This window comes from Lagenorhynchus albirostris, chromosome 2, assembly GCF_949774975.1.
Source record: "Lagenorhynchus albirostris chromosome 2, mLagAlb1.1, whole genome shotgun sequence".
NCBI classification, from domain to species: Eukaryota; Metazoa; Chordata; class Mammalia; order Artiodactyla; family Delphinidae; genus Lagenorhynchus; species Lagenorhynchus albirostris.
The window spans coordinates 170,609,901-170,626,493 of NC_083096.1; the positions used below are offsets into that span (position 1 = coordinate 170,609,901).

At 55.4% G+C, this 16,593-nt stretch overlaps 1 protein-coding gene across 1 annotated transcript; it reads left to right on the top strand.

The window, feature by feature from the left end:
• The first annotated feature begins 3,694 nt into the window (after nt 1-3,694).
• Nucleotides 3,695-6,788, top strand: CAMK2N1 (calcium/calmodulin dependent protein kinase II inhibitor 1). The gene is made up of 2 exons (XM_060142781.1): nt 3,695-3,954; nt 5,510-6,788. The coding sequence occupies exons 1-2, from the start codon at nt 3,789-3,791 to the stop codon at nt 5,578-5,580; spliced, it is 237 nt and encodes a 78-aa protein (XP_059998764.1). The 5' UTR covers nt 3,695-3,788; the 3' UTR covers nt 5,581-6,788.
• Nucleotides 6,789-16,593: the final 9,805 nt, after the last annotated feature.

The window sequence follows — 16,593 nt, forward strand, 5'->3', positions numbered from 1 at the left end:
CATCCCCTTCACCCTGGCCTACTTCACTAGACTGTGTACTGCCAGGTTTCCTTGATGCGTGGTGGGGAAAGTGGTCTCCACTCCTGCCTTACTTGGTCCGTTCCTCCATCTGGACCTGGCATCTTCAACACAGCCCTGGGCATCTGGCTCACAGCCAGCCTCTTGGCTTTGTGGGGTAAGGCAGGGATGGAGCCCCAGGGTCCGTGAGTGCATCCAGGTCTAGGGCTCCAGAGTAAAGCATGGCCCACTGAAGGATGAACAAATGGAGGACCGAGTGAGGCCTTTGAAATGGAGACGGTTGGGAGGGGTGGAGGTGGAGGAATACCATACTGATTCACACTTTCCCTCGCAGAGCTGCGTGCCCTTGGAGGCATCACTTAGCCTTCAGGAACCTTGTCTGTAAAATGGGTCTGACTGTCCCAGTCCTGCCACTTCTGGAGGCTAAAGGGAGCCTCTAGGAAGGGAACAGTCATGGTAATGCCTTTCTGACAGTAAAATGCCATGTGCCTGAGAGGAATGTGTGGGTAAGGGGCTGGGTATTGAGTTAGGAAGGTGTGGTGCTGCCACCTTTAACCTTATTTGGAACAAGGAAAGGTAAACATGCAAACAGATGGGGTGTAAAACCCAGCTTCTCTTTTTGCTCTCAGTTGCTGTGTGTGCAGGGATTCGTCAGCCCTCTCTGTGCCTTTCTGCGGACCTTCAGTACAGGAGGACTGTGGTAGCTACTCAGCGTGAACACTGCTTTGTTACTCGGCAGTAAAGAAGGAGCCAGAGGAGTGTGAGATTAGTGGAGTGGTCTCAGCCCTGCAAGCTGTCACCACTGCGGGATGTCCCCTATAGGGGCCCGGAATCACAGCTGGGAAAAGTGGCTTCTCCTGGTTCCATCGGTAGCCTGTGACCTCGGCAAGCCACATACTCTTTCCGCTAACGGTTAAACAGGCATGCACTGTCTCCTCTTTCTACCTCAAAAGGTGTTTATTTTGAGAAGCAAGGTCGATAGTGGATGTGAAGATGCTTTGGGGTGTGGTGGGGAGGAATAGAAAGACTGATACAAATGTAAGAGCTTCTTGTAACAATCATCCTGCTTGTTATGCTTTTGTTTTCTCTTCCAGCACTTGGCCTGGTGTTAACCTCAAAGCAAACACTTGGAAAAGCCTTAATGAATGGAGACAGGTTGCTTGTGGAGTGGAGCAAAGGAGGCCAGAGACCTGCTGCTTATGCCACTGACAAGCTGTGGGATTTGGAGAAAGCCCCTGACCCTCTCTGGGCTTCAGTTTCCCCATTTCTAAATGAAGGAGGCTGGACTGGGTCCTCCTTAAGGATCCTTCCAATTCTGACGGCTCTGAAATGGGAATGAATGAAGTGCTACTGTTCTTTCTCCCTCATTAAGTCATTTCGCAAATGTTTAGTGCACCTCCTTGCTCAGCCAGGCCCCGAGAGCCTGATGCTAGCTAGCCCCATGTCCCATTTTACAGCTGAGATCATGGAAGTTCAGAGAAGGGATGTGACTTGCCCAAAGTCACACAGCTAGCAAATGACAAGGCTGAGATTCAAACCCAGGCCTGAATCCAAAGGTCATGCCTAGTCCATCTGCATCCCGGTTTCTCAGCCCCTTCCTCGCCTCTCCCCAGGGTGCCTGGCCTCTGGAGGCCTGGGATCCCCTTTACACAGTTTGGGGGAGGGGCTGGGCTGGCTCCTCTCAGGCAGCCTCTCTACCATATGTTTTGTCACTAAAAAACACCTCCCCCCTTCCGTCCAGCCCACCACTCACCCAGAGTCCTAGATTTAAGGTGCGAGTGAACCTGAGGATGCTCTTTCGCTATTGGTGGGACCCCTTGCAGGGCAGCTGGTGGAGCCAGTTGAGACTCACCAGGGGACCAAGATGTGTTTCCTTGCCCTGCCTTCAGCAAACTGCATGACCTTGGGATGGCTGCCTCTTTCTGCGGTCAGGCTGGTCCTGCCGCGTGAAGGCGGTCTCCAGGGGGAGAGCAGGTGCTATCGGCGCTGGGCGGGGATAACGAGCCCTCCTCGCGCACCTTGCCCCCTCGGAGTTACCATCTGCTCGGCAGACGCGCCTCCCAGGACCCTGGGGTTGCCCCAGTCTCCCTCCCGGGATCCAGAGCCCGCTCCTCGGCTCAGAAGCCTCAGTCTCTCCCCAGGGCTCGTGGCAGTTGCTGGAAGGGAGGTCCCTAGGGGCAGAGAGCTGCAGGCCCGGGACGTCCCCGGCAGAGGCAGTGGACGCCAAGAGCCGGGCATCCCTGGTGAGGCCGGCGTAAGAAGGCGCTCCCCGCTCCTCGGGGAGGCTGGGCTGCCCTCCCCACCCCCCATCCGCCTCCACCCCGAGGCCCCGCGGGAGCCCGAGTCGAGAGACCTGGCTGGGAGCAGGGCCTTCCAGGGCGAACCGAGTGGGAGAGGGAGGGTGTGAGGCCCAAGGGGCCGGGCCCTGAGAGTCTAGAGTGGGGCGCAAATGTGATGGGGGCAAGGGGTTCCCCGGTTGGCGCCGGCGGGGGAGACCGTGTCCGAGGGTCGCCGAGTGCCCTCCGACCTCTACCCCAGCATCTGGCCTCCGGGGAGACCTGCATCCATCTGTCCTTCCCCACGTGTGCGTCGTAGGTTCCCCTTCCCGCTCCCGGAATCCCCACTCCCCCCAGCTCTCCGCGGGAGGCAGAGCCGGTGGCAGGTCCCGCGCGGAGCCGCCGCGCACCGGCTCGGGACCCGGTAAACACCCCGCGGGAGGAGGCGGCGCCCGGAGGCCGCCGGGCCGGGGCGGGGCTCACGGGGGGCCCCTCAGCGCGGGCGGGACGCGGGTGCTGGGGGCGGGGGCAGGAAGCTAGCCGCGGCCCGGGCCGGCCTGCGCTGCCCCGTGACGTCGCTCGGCTCCCAGGGATCTGTCCCCGCGGCCCGGGTCCCCTCCGCCCCGCCCTCCTCCTGCCCTCCCCCCGCCCCCCGCGGCCTCGCCTCCGCGCCGCGGCCGGCATTTCTCGCTCGCAGCTCGCCCGCTGGCTGGCTCTCGGTCCCGGCCTCCTTCTCCTCCCTCTGACTCTCCTCCTTCCCTCTCCGACCCTCTTTCTCTTTCTCCCCTCTCCCTCTCCGATCCTGATCTAGTCGTTCCCTCCGCCCTTTCTTCTCCTCCCTCTTGCCTTCCTCTCTTTCGGTCGATTCCCCTGCCTCTCATTCTCTCTGTGTCTCTGCTTCTCTCCCCGTTTCCCTCTCGGTTTCTCTCTTCCCCCTCCCTCCCTCCGGGCTTCTCTCCCACCCCCCACCCGTGCCCTCCCTCCACCCTCGCTCCCCTCCCCCTCCACCCCTCGCAGCCCAGCCGCTCGCAGCTCCCCAGTCAGCCTCCCCGAACCAGCGCCGCCGCCGCCCGCACTCGCCGCAGGACCGGCCTGCCCGGCTTCCCGGGGTGCGCCCTCCTCGGCCCCGCGCCCTCGGGGCTCGCTGGCACAGCCTCCTCCCCCGGCTCACGGCCCCGCCCGGCCCGGCCCCAGCCCAGCGCCCGAGCGCGCCGAGGATGTGAGTCCTGCTCGCCTCTGCCGGAGCAGCAGCCACTCGCGCGCCGCCGAGCCGGAGCGCAGCGCAGCGCAGCCTCGGGCGCTCGCGGGGTCGCTCGGGCCGGCTGCGCGCTCCTGCCCCAGCGGCGCCCTCCGGCCTCTCGCCGGCGCCAGCGCCGCCGCAGCCCGCGGGCGGTCCTCGGCCGGCCGTCCCCGGCCCCAGCGCCGCTGACCCTGTCCGCCGCGGGCGGGGACGCGGGCGGAGGAGGTGCCGCCGCGGAGCCCCCGGACGCGACCATGTCGGAGGTGCTGCCCTACGGCGACGAGAAGCTGAGCCCCTACGGCGACGGCGGCGACGTGGGCCAGATCTTCTCCTGCCGCCTGCAGGACACCAACAACTTCTTCGGCGCCGGGCAGAACAAGCGGCCGCCCAAGCTGGGCCAGATCGGCCGGAGCAAGCGGGGTGAGTTCGCGGCCACCTCCTCCGACACCCGTTTTCCGGGCACCCAGGCCTGGCGGAGGTTTGCGGGGTTTTCCCGCACCCGGGAGCCCGTTCCGACCCACTAACATCTCATCGCGCAGAATTGGACCGGGGGGGGCATCCCGCACTGCGGGTTCAGCTCCGGCTGGCCTCGGGAACCCCTCCCCCTCAGCTAGATCCTCGTTGGGGTCACCCAGGGGGCGTGGCTGCATCTCGCTGCAGCAGGGACTGAAAGGTTATATCCCGGTTCCCAAAGTTTGATTTTTTGATTTATACCCTGCCCCCGCCCCTTTTGCGCCCCTTTTGCGCAGTGTAGTAGCAGCTGAACTCGATCTACAACCCGGGGTGGGGGGAGTCCTAGGGCTCCCCGGGGACGGCGTGGGGAAGGGCTGGTTCCGGCGGGGAAGGCGAGGGGCTTTCGGATCACACCGGCTTTTCATTGTTCCTTGGCAGGGGGAGGGGGTTTGCCGAGCCTGGGCGCTCGGCGCAGGAGCTAGAAAAGCCCCGTAGAGACTGGGACGCGCGGGGGTTCTAAGAGGAGCTCCAGAGGCGCGGGGACAATGAGAAAGACCGATAGCTGCCGTGAGAGACTGAGACGCAGAAATAGGGAGGAAGGCGGAGGGGGGAAGTAGCGGGGAGGCCGAGATGGGCAGAGACCGAGACAAAGCTAAGGAGAGAGAGAGTCAGAGCCGGAAAGACAGCGAGCCAGGAACGCAAGTCTGGGGAGGACAGAAAAGCAGCTGAAACAATGAGGGCAACCGACACCCCGGACACAGAGAGAGGCCCAGAGACCTCGACAGGTGACCGTCGCGCCGGGAGACTGATGGAGGGACCGAGGAAGGCGAGGCTAGGTAGAGATTGTGAGAGAGGTGAAGGACGCAGAGAGGCAGATGCGGAGAGGCGGGCGAGCCGCCGGCGGGCAGCGAAGGGAGGCTTCGACCTCTGTAGCTGCGAGTGCGGAGAGGCCAAGTCAGCCCGCTGGCAGCGCGGAGGGGGGCTCCCGGCCCAAGCGAGGCCAGAATCCCCGACGGGCTGCGCGCTGTGCAACCGGCCCCTGGCGTCCCTCCTCGCTCAGCGCACCTCAGCACCCCGCCTCGGCTACCGGCGCTGCGCTCGGGGCACCCGGGAGGATCCCAGGCCCGGAGCCCGTGGCTCCTCCCTCCCCTCCCTCTCTCGCCCAGGAGCCTTTTTTCCAAATAAATGCGCCCTCCAGGGTGGGTGGGGGCCGGGGTGAGGACCAGGCCGGTGCGCGCCTAGGCTGCCACCAGGGCTGCGGGATTTGTGCTCTCTTCGCTTCCTCTTCTCAGGACCATGCTGGGACGCGGCCTGGGGGAGGGGGAGTGGTTGAGAGGAAAGCAGCAGAGGGACCCCTGGCCGAGCAGAAGAGGATGGGGGCTGTGTTAGCACGCGTGGAGACCCCTTCCCTCTCCTTTCCTCAGTCTACCCGCCCCTCCGACCCGGGCGTAAAGCGAAACTTAGGGACCCCTGGCTAGGCCCAAGAGCGCTCACCTCTCCTTTTCTCCCCCTTTTTTTGCAGTTGTTATTGAAGATGATAGGATTGATGACGTGCTGAAAAATATGACAGACAAGGCACCTCCTGGTGTCTAACTCCCCTAAAGACAATGAGTTAAGGGAGAGAATAAGAATGAGAACGGCGATATCAGTTATTGGCAAAAAGCATGAAAAGAGAAAGCACTTTGAAATTTATTACTAGCTTGCTACCCACGATGAAATCAGCAACCTGTATCTCGTGTCAGGCCGGGAGACAGATGAGGCGTGAGAAGAAGGCTCTGGGCTTCTTTGCAAAGATAAAAATTAAAAAGAAATTTTTAAAAATTAAAAAAATCACTATATATATATATACATAAAGAAATAAAAAGAGAAGTCTCAGTTGCAGCTATTTGTCAAAATTAATATCCATTTCTTTTTCTATACAGTGAATATTGCGCAATTATAGATCTGGTTTTTGAACCACTTAAATAATGAAGCAGCAACACCGGGTGTTTTGAGGTGTTGGCATTCTTCGCTGATTTGGCTGTTCCCAATGTTTACATTATTTAATCTTGCAAAAATGATTCTGTGCACTTGGATGTGAAATGCTGTCCAGTTTTATTTTTTTATGTTGTTATCCTTGGATGTACAAAAAAAAATCAGAAAATGATCTCTATAGATATTGCATTCTATTTTGGTCATCTTTTGAAGTTATCAAGAATGTGTTTAAAACAAGAGGAGAACTTTTCTAAGGAATCATACCTAGAAAATAATCATCGCTTTATTTTAAAATGAATTGTAAAGCTTGTGTTTCTTTGTTGCTGCGAGCTATTTGCCCAAGTTAATGCAAATGAACACATTTTATATGTCAGGAAAAAAAACCACAAAAAAAACAAAGAAAAAAAATGCTTGAGCTTTTTCTAACCTCTTCCTGCAGTCTGTTGTGTGAGCAGCCTGTTTTTTTCTCTAATATTGTGTCCGTTTATTCTCTTTAATGGACTGTAAAAAAATGTAATCACAAGAGTGCCAAATATCTTGAAATGCCAAAAGGCATTTTGGTTTCTTTTCTTTTCCCTGTGCTCTGAGTTCACGTAAAGGAATGCTTGGAGTGTCTTTTTCTGTTATTTATAGGGGTTCTCTTAGGGCACACCAGCTGCCTGTTTTGCATGGTATTTGCAAAAATGCCTCTTGCGTGAGGAATCTTTTCCCGTTTTTTTGTTTGCAACTTTGGACCTCAAGAGGTTTCTTCCTTTCCCTACCCTGTTGCCTCTTTTCTTAATTCAATATTCTGTATGTTGCACCTTTAACCAGCACACAGGGCTATTTCTTCAATGTACAATAAAAGAACTGTTCCTGTGTCTCACTCTCTTTTCTCGGCTTTGGTTCCAGGGAGCTTGCTTTTTGTCTGCTGGTTGCAGATGGGAAGGCGGGAACGGTAGCTTTGGTCTGTGAGGCGAAAAGGTGGTGTGGAGGCCACCGTGGGTTGGGCTCAGGTGATAGGAAAGAAGCTGGAGTGGCAAGGCCATCCCTGGAGGGCAAGTGCATCCAGTTTGGATTTGCGTTGGGCTCTCCCAACTTCTGTTGGGTTTCTGCCATCCCTGGTGGGGTGTGGGGAGAAGGAGGCTGGTGTGCTGGTTGGCAGGGAGTCAGCCTCGTGAAAGGCAAAGTTTGGAGGCTGGCAGGCTTGGATTCAAATCCCAGCTCCTTCACTTCCTAGCTCTATGGATTTGAGCAAGTCCCTTCACTTCTTCAGGCCTCAGTTTCCAAATCTGTGAAGTGGGGTTAATGCAGCTCCTACCTCGAAGGTTGTTGGGAAGATTCACACAGCACCCAGCACATAGTAGCACTCAGCATCAGATGCCCAGGTAATCCTTCATCCTGGGCCACCCGTCCTCAAGGGCAGGGCTGAGGAGGACCTATGCTCTTTGCCCTGCACCTTTGTCTTCCTGAGTTCACAGGTCCTTCCTGGAGGGATGAGCCTGGTCCTCTGGGGCCCACAGCCCGATTGGATTTGTCTCAGGCTTCCCCAATCACCGCTCAAAAAGTCTCGTTATGAAAAAAAATTCTCAGCCCCTTGTTGGGCTCAGGACAGTTAATGGCAGCGGAGCAGGCCCCTGGGGGAGGAGGGGTTGGGAGAAGGATTTTGGCTGAAGAAAGGCCGGGAGAGTTTTTTTTCTCCTGGGCCGCTTGGCATCCAGGAGTCCCGGTGCCGCCGGGAGCTTTTAATGTGTTTGTTGTAAAACTGTCAGTCGGGGAGTCACAACACAGCTCACAGTGACAGGAGCCTGAGTGTGACTCAGACATCAGGTAAGACAGGCCTGGTGGGGAGAAGGAAGGGGGGCTCCAGAGGGCCTGTGGGGAGGGGGGTGATGTCTCAACCCCCTTCTCGGGGTGGAGGCCCAGAGCCTCAGGGGGACCCAGTGGAGTCCCTATCAGGCATCATCGGGAAGGCAGGCAAGCTGGAGCTGGCGGTGTCTGCAGGACGATGGGGGTGGGGTGCCAGCTGGATTTTCCCAGGCGTGTGACCCTGTTCCCAAACCTGGCTCTCCTCCCCGCTGACCCCAGAGAGTCCCAGTGCTCGGAGCCTTTGGGCCTTTAGGTACCACGGAGCCCAGCTTTCCCCTGTGCTCTGTCCGCATGAAGGTTGAGGGGCCGCCTGGCAGAGCTAGGGGCCGGGCCCACCCTCTGTGCAGCGTCAATTTGCCAAGAGGAGAAGGAACCAAATGAAAAGATTGTTTCAGAAGACAGGTGTCTGTCCGCACCCAGGAGTCATTAGCGCTTACCTGATCAAAGCGCCGTGCAATTACAAAGCGCTTTCCGTTCCAAGCCTCACATAATCGGCCCAGCAACCCTGGAAACCCACAGCCCCTACCTCTCTTTAGGAGGTGAGGAAATCGACACCCCAGAGGGGCTAAAAGGCCGGGCACAACAGCCATACTCACTGAGCTCTTACTGCAGGCCCGGCTCGAAACGGCTCTATGAAGCAGGTGTTACCTGTGTCCTGATGATACAGGAGAAACCAGGGCTCGGAGGCATTAGGTAACTTGTATGAGGTCACTCAGCTGGTAAGTCGGGAAGCACTCTTGAACCCAGAGTCCGGGCTCCAGGATGGGGCTGCAGAGTCACCTGTCCCCAGACCCAGGCTCAGTCCCAGCTGCAGCCATTGTCCTTCAGCTTTAAATATCCTTTTGTTGGTTTATTGTTCTGAGCCTGGGCTCTCCCGCTCTTCTGCCAACAGAGAACTGACTGCATCAGGGGTCAGAGGGAGGCAGAGCATCTTAGCTGACCACTTGGATGTGGTCAGCTAAGACCTGGAGCTGCCCTCTGCTGGGAATGGGGGAGCACGGGAGCCCTTGGTGAGGCTCGGGTCCATTTTAATAAGTGATGTATTAAAAGGTTCCTGCTGGAGGCCACCCCACCAGCCGAGGCAGGATTCTCTGGGAAGACAGAATCTGCCTTTCCCGCAGACTCCGATCAGCAACAGAAGAATATAAATCTTTTAAATATACTCGAACATCGGGGTAAACATTTGTTGAGAAGGCACTTTAGGGACTGGGCAGATATCAAATTATACCAAGTACACGATATGTTTGAAGTATCTGGTTAGGTAGCAGTAAATACGGAAAAGGCCACTCGAAGTCCGATCTGGGGGAGGGTGTCTCGAAGCCTCCAGGCATCGATCGAGCATCCTGGGCTGCATTATTCAAACTTCATTAATCGAATGCTTGTAATAAGCATCCAGCTCCCCGGATTCTGCTTCCTTGGCCTTCCCAGGCTGACAGCCTGAAGGAATATCAAAAAGCACCTCTAAGGGGGAAATTGGCAAATTAAGTTTTAAAAGAAAGTGACTTGAAAATTACTGCTGTCTGGAGGCCACAGATGAAGGAGTGAGCACCGTCCCCTGTGCAGACAGCAGGCAGCTGGTTCTCGGCCCTCAGGGCCCAGCAGAGGGGGTGGATTTCAGGGTGGCTACTGAGCACATAGAAGGCATGAGTTTGGGACTTCGGTGACTTGGATTTGAAACCTCTCATATACTTTCTCGTTTGGACTTGGGGCCAGTTTCTCAAGCTCTTTGGGCCTCTGTTTCTTCTTCTGGAAAATGGGGATGGTGGCAATGCCAGTAGCACGAAGGATTAAACAGGAGCCCCCACTCCTCCCAGGTGCAGGGCCTGGTGCGTTATAAATGTCAGTCATCAAACATGAAGTGCCTACTGTGTGCCGGGTAATGGTCTTTCAAGACCTGGCAAACAGTTCGAGGTGTGTGAAGCTTCTTTGCAGATGGTTTTTGGCAGCCCAGAGCTGACACCCTGAGGGGACAGAGGGGCAGTGGAGGCATCCCCGCGGGGGTGGGGTGGGGTAGAGGAATCAGCTCACGTCTCATTATCCCCATCAGTTCCCCAAAGCACCCCAATCAATACAATCCTAAGTAAACCTGTGTGCTTGCTCTCCGAAGGCAGTTGAGAGGAGTTTCCTACCGGCTTCCAACCAGACTGCCGCAAGCCTTCCTCCTCTGGATGGAGACTAACAAATCCTGACTTCTTGCCCTGGGAAGGAAAGAGCTTGGCTTTCTGCTTGGATCCCCTCTGTCAACAGGTCCTCCATGATTTTCATTCATGTGACAAATATCAACTTAGCACCCACTTCGGGCCAGGTCCTGTGCTAGGCTAACTGAATATCCAATGATGAAGAAATGGGAGTTTTCCTTGGGCTTGAAAATGATAGTTGCCATGGCAATGAGGTTGGGAGCTAGGAGCTTGGAGACCCCCAAAGTCAGCAGCTCAGATCCTTCGTGCTGGTAAAAAGAGGAAACCAAAGAGAACTGGGTCTTGGGGACTGCCTGAAACCCAAACACATGACCCTCTTTTAAAAAATATAAACTTTTACTTTAGAATAGTTTTAGATTTACAGAGAGGTTGTGAAGGTATTACAGAGTTGCCACGTACCCCTGACCCAGTTTCTCCTATTGTTCACATCTGACATTTCCACAATATGCTTTTCACAACTAAGGAAACAACACAGGTACGGTACTATTAACTGAACTCCACCGGTTCCTTCAGTTTATACCTAATGTCCTTTGTCTGTTCCAGGATTCCATCCAGGATACCATGTTACATTTATTTATTTATTTTTAAAATTTATTTATTTATTTTAGGCTGCGCTGGGTCTTCGTTGCTGCACGTGGGTTTTCTCTAGTTGCGGGGCGAGCTTGCGGAGCACGGGCTCTAGTAGTTGTGGCACGCAGGCTCTAGAGCTCAGGCTCAGTAGTTGTGGCGCACGGGTGTAGTTGCTCCGCGGCAGGTGGGATCTTCCCGGACTAGGGCTTGAACCCATGTCCCCTGCATTGGCAGGCGGATTCTTAACCACTGTGCCACCAGGGGAGCCCCACATTACATTTAGTCATCCTGTCTCCTTAAGTTCCTCTTTGCTGTGATCATTTCTCAGATTCTTCCTGTTTTTGATGGAGTCCTGGTCAGGTATTTTGCAGGCTTTCCCTCCACTGGGGTTTGTCTGATGTCTTTCTCATGCTTCAGCTGGGGTTATGGGTTTGGGAGGAAGACCATGGAGGTAAATAAAGTGTCATTCTCATCACATCCTATCAAGGGTACACACTTTCACCGTGACCGATCACTGTTGATGTTGACCTTGATCACTTGGTTGAGGTAGCATTTGTCAGGTTTCTCCAGGGCGAAGTTATGCGTTTCCTTCTGGTTTCCATACTGTCCTCCTTGGAAGGAACTCATTATAGCCCACTTAAGGGGTGGGAAGATATATTCCCCCTCCTCGAGGGGGGGAGTATCTCCATAAATTATTGGGGCTTTTCTGCCCAGGTGATGTGGGTGACCCACTTTTCAGCCGGTCAACTTTGCCCCTCTGTTGGGTAAGCCCACTGTGGTTTAGATGTAATCATGAGTTAGAGGCAAACCAGGGAAAAACAAAAATGCCCACAAGGCCCAGGGTGCTGCCTGATGACCGATAGATGGAGCCTGACAAAAAAAAAAAAAAAGATTAAACACAATTAATAAAAGCAACTTCCTGTGGAGGGGGAACTGTCACCCTGATTAGAAACTGTGCAGAATTTGCTCTTGGAAACCTTCAGGCAGCTGCTCTGGTTTATAAAATCTGCCTATTGGAGGGAAGGAGGAGGGGAAAGAAAAGGTTGTCATTATTCCAGAAACAGAGATTCTCCCAAACCATATGCAAAAATAAATCCTCCGCGACCGGGCTGTATCCAGGGAAACCTGGCAGCTGGGCTGGAGCTTGTGGGGTGGCCCCGGGGGGGATGGAGAGCCTGTGTCCACAGGCCCCACTCGCTTCTCCGGAGAAACCAAGAGTCCCAGAAAGACAGCCCCACCTTGCCGGCCCTGGGCCCCCATCCCCATCCCACCCTCCCCCTCTGAGATGAGGACTTGGTTGATCTTGTTACCTTTCACACTGGAAGTCTCGCCTTTAACCCCGGGCAGCACACACCCACTCGCTCGGAGGAAGGTCCTTGACCCAGAAACAGCTGTTTGAGGACAAAGGGTCACTAGAGGGGAAAGGAGGTTGGGGAGGCCAGGCTGGAGGGAGGAGGAGGACCTGGGAAATGGGCCATGGGAAATCCTAACAGAGTAGCGATGGGGGCTGGGCAGGCGGGGTCAGGCAGTGATGACACAAAGTTGTCAGGGAAAGGTATGTCTGGTAAGACAGAGGGCCAGTGGCTAAGGGCTTAAAACAGGGTGGGCTGGGAGGATGTTTGGGTAGAGGAAATTAACTAATTAAATCCCTATTCATTCAGGGATTCAACAGCCCCGTGTGGGGGTGGGCCGGGTATTATGCTTGGCACTGGGGAGACAGGGCTGGGGACAGCAAGGCCTCCTCTGGCCTTCACAGGCCTCCCTGCCTGGTCAAAGACCATTCGATGACAGGGAAGAGGTTGAGAAGGCAGGGGTGGACCCACAGGAAGCTTAGGAAACACTTGGGGAACCCCAATAGCATGCTGCCGGCATCTACAGAGGGTGTCTTGGAAAAGATTGGTGACTGCTTTCCAGTCCCCTACCTGCCAGTAACACACTGTGGGGTGGTCGCTGTGCGCAGGTATTTTGCCTCTCTGGGGTTCCTTTTCCCAATTTGAAAAGTAATATTTACAAGGTGCTCGCTCGAGGCCAGTAACTGTTCTACACTCTCTGCATTTGATTCATTTAATTTTCACAGTAACTGGGAGGTAGTTACTGTTAGTATTGTTCCCATTTTCCAGATGAGAGAAACCGAGGCACAGAGCAGTGAAGTCACCTGCCTAAGGTGGCACAGCTAGAAAGTCATGGAGCTGGGACTGACCCCAGGAAGGATGATCCCAAGAGTTCCTGGTTTCAACTGCGCCAATATAAGGAGAGGGTCGGGCAACGTGACTTCCTACCGCTTCTGGCAGCCCAAAGGGCGCAGTGTTCTGAGCCTAAACCGCCCATCCTCCTGTGGGGGAGGGGAGGCTGAGGATCCGGTTGGCGGGTAAACCCTGGACCAGGCCAGACGGTTGCCATGGGGACGGCTGGGCGGAGGCGGCCAGCCGAGGCTGGTTGCCCCGAGGGGCAGTTCCGGGGGAGCTCCTCCACTGGCAGGGAGTGGCCCGAGCTAGCACCTGGGGCCGCGTTTTCCTGGCAGACGGAGCCACAGTAATTCTCCCCTCTCGGGCAGGGGAGACCACAAGTCTCCTGCAGCCGTCTGAGCCTCCTCCGACCTGAACTCAATCCCCCACGAAGCCGCACTTATCTCCAGTTCATCTGCGTGAATTATTTACTGTGGCTGGCGGCCTCCCGCCTGCCTCCGCCCTCCCTGTCCGCGCGGCTTTTTCACATCCTGGTTTGCAGCAGCTCCTCTTCCTCCCGATCCAAGGAGCTCGACTGTCAGGCCTCAGGGGAACTTGGGGCAGGAGCTCCCCACCTCCTCAAGGCCTCACCTGGACATCCAGAGGGAGCACTGGATTGGGTCAGGAGTATTTGTTTAATTCTCCCAGCAATCCTACCAATCAGGGGCACCGTATATTATCCCCATTTCACATATGAAGAGGCTGAGGCCAGTAGGGTTTGAATAACCTGTCCACCATCAGGAAGGAGCCAGAAGTGGAAACAGCTCTCAACTCTTACCCACTCCTAAGCGGGATGCCGTGATGCCTCCTTAGCCTGAGGGCCAGTCTTGCGGGCCGGTCACATCTGTGACGTGCCCTACGCACAGGGCAATGAGCCAGCCCCGTGTGCCTGGCCCTGTGCTGGGGTTCTGGGGACACACAGATGAGTCAGGCACAGCCCCTGCCCTCCAGTTGCTTCTGTCTGGAGTCGGGTGGGGGTAGGGGACAGGTAGCAGGCAAGGACAGACACGTTCATGACTCCTTATGTGGGAGGAGTTGGAGGGGGCTGGGCACTGAACAGGGAGTTCTGGGGCGGTGAGAGACCCTTCAGTGAGCAGGTGGATGGGGGTGGGGGGTGGGGGGGAGCTCTTGGTGTGGGGAAGACCAGAGCAGCGGGACGGAGGCTGGCAGGCTTGGGGTTTGCTTGAGAAAGGGCAGGTCCTCGGGGAGGGGGGTTGGAACAGGGCATTCGTGTTGGCGCCAGGGTTGGAGGAGGAGGGGGCTTTGGGCCAGATCCTGGGGGTTCTTGAAGTGCGAGCTCAAGGGTCTGTTTAGAGCAGTGCTTCTCACGGGGTAGGGGAGAAATTTCCCCCTCCAGGGGACATTTGGCAATGTCTGGAGACCTTTGTGATGGTGACAACATGGGGAGGAGGGTAGAGCTAGTGGCATCTCATCGGTAGGGGACGGGGATGCTGCTAAACATCTTACGGTGCCCAGATTTATCCAGTCCCAAACGTGCCGGAGTTGAGACATCCTGGTTTAGAATGTGTTTAAGAGCCTTTACGACGAACCAAAGTAAGATTTTGGGCAGGACACCTATCTTCTCATGCCTCAGTTTCCTCCTCCCTAAAATGGGCTGAGTATATTGGGTAACGTTTGAGGTAATAGCTGTCATCTTTTTCACGCGTACTGTGTGCTGGTCACACCCTAAGCACGTTACAGATATAACAATAACATAATAACATCATCCAATCCTTATAACCCAGTGACGAGTAACACTACTACTAACAACAAGCTTTCCCAGGGCCGCTTGTTAAGTGCCAGGCCCTGTACTAAGGGCAGATATTCATTTATTTAATCCTCACAACACCTCCACGAGGTAGGCACTATTATAGCCTCCATTGAACAGCTGGGGAAACAGAGGCACCAGAGGATGGAAGGACATGTCTCTCTGAGGACAATGTCTGTCTTGTTTTCTGCTAGCTCTCCAGGATCTAGAACAGTGTCTGAATAAATGTTGAGCAGGAAATACATAAACCCTTCACGAACCTCCTGCAATTGTGAAGAAACTGGGGCACAGAAAGGTTGAGGGTCTTGTTTGGAGAAACACAGCAGGACCTTTACTCCCTTGCCTTCAGGCCGAGGCCTCGGGAAAGCCGCTGGGCAGCTTCTTCTCTGGGCCACTGGTGGCTGGCTCTTCCACTGGAGCTTGGTTCTTCCGCTGGCAGGAAGGGAGCTTGTGTGGGGCACTTCTGAGATGCCCAGAGGGCGAGAGCATCGGGGTCTCCCTAGGGTCCCGGCTGAGCCGGAAAGGACTGGCATCTTGGATTTTGACCAGACCTGGAGCTCGGTCTGCATGAGAATGTGTCTAGTGCCTGGGATTGGATTTGTCCGCTCTCCTGGTGAATGTGGAGAGATTTCCAGTTTAATCTGACCCTAGTCCCGACCTCAGGAGGGCGAGTACCTGCAGGGCTCTGGGAGAGTCAGACACGGTGCTAGATGATCTCCGAGTGGCTGTGCCGTCTGCAGGCTCCTTGCTCAAGGTGCACATCTCAGCCGGGCCTCAGAGCAGCCCACAGAGGCAGCTGCACCGCCCTCACCCGCGGACAGGTGCAGAGAAGTGGTAACTTACTTGTCCAGAGGCGACAGCGGAGAGGCTTTGAGCTCCGCCTCTCTGATGCCTATATCAACTTGAACCCTAAACACACATTCATTCCACAAGGGGCCTCGGGCTTATTACTTTACTTTTCTGACCTTCATCTGTGAAACGGGACCATGAATCCAGGTCTCAGAGGATTGCTGGAAAGATGTAAAGGCCATAATAACAAGGAATACCCAGCACCTAGTAGGTTGTTTCCCTGAACTTCCTGGGGATCCATCGAGTTTGAGCTTTGGGGTAGCCCTGGTGGGTGGAGTGGAGCCAGTAGTTGAGGAAGCGGGGGGCCAAGGGTGGGCAGAGTTTTGGGAGAAGGCCTCTAAACACTGCCCTGTACTGCTCCATGAAGAACGGTCCCTCCCAACCGTCTCCCTGGGTCCCATCCCCTGATTCTGTGCTGCCCTTAGGCTGTAAAGTGGGTGATGCTGCTTCCTGGGAGTGGGTTGTGCAGCCCCCTCCTCATTCCCTAAACAGTCAGTGGATCAATGGCTGTTAAAAGAGCAGATGGGGGTGTGGTCTACCCTGCAAGCCTCCCGTCCTTCCACTTCTTCATAAACCCGCTACGCCCTGGCCACGCTGTTCTTTCCAGAATGTCGTACTTTTTTGTCCCCGCGCTTTTGCATATGCTGTTCTCTCAGCCTCCCACCCCTTTTCATCTTGCCAAATCCTACTCATCCTCCAGGTTTCAGCTGAGTTGTGACCTCTTCCAGGAAGCCTTCCTGAGGCCCTCCCACCTGAATTAGTTCCCTGACTTAGGCTCCTGCAGCCCTGATGCTTTCTGTCTGTCCAAGCACTCACCCCACTGAGTGTCACAGCTGGTCAGTCCTCCTCCATCAGACTGTGTTTCCCTCTTGGGTGGCACTGGGGCTGTCTTGTTGGTCTCCATATCCCCAGGGCTTCACACAAATTCCTGGCACGTAGCAGCTCCTCAGGGAACATTGTCGAATTAATGCTGTAATAATAACCATCTCTTGCATATGTACAGCTCTTTTTCAGTTTCAAAAGGCTTTTTATGGCAATTATGTCATCTGATCTTCACAGAGAACTTGTCATTTACGGTAGGCAGGGTTAGCCCCGGAATTTCCGTTTTACAAGGGGGAGAACGAGGCTGGAAGAGATTAGGTGTGTTACACAGGTGGCTGGTGGGACAGGTACA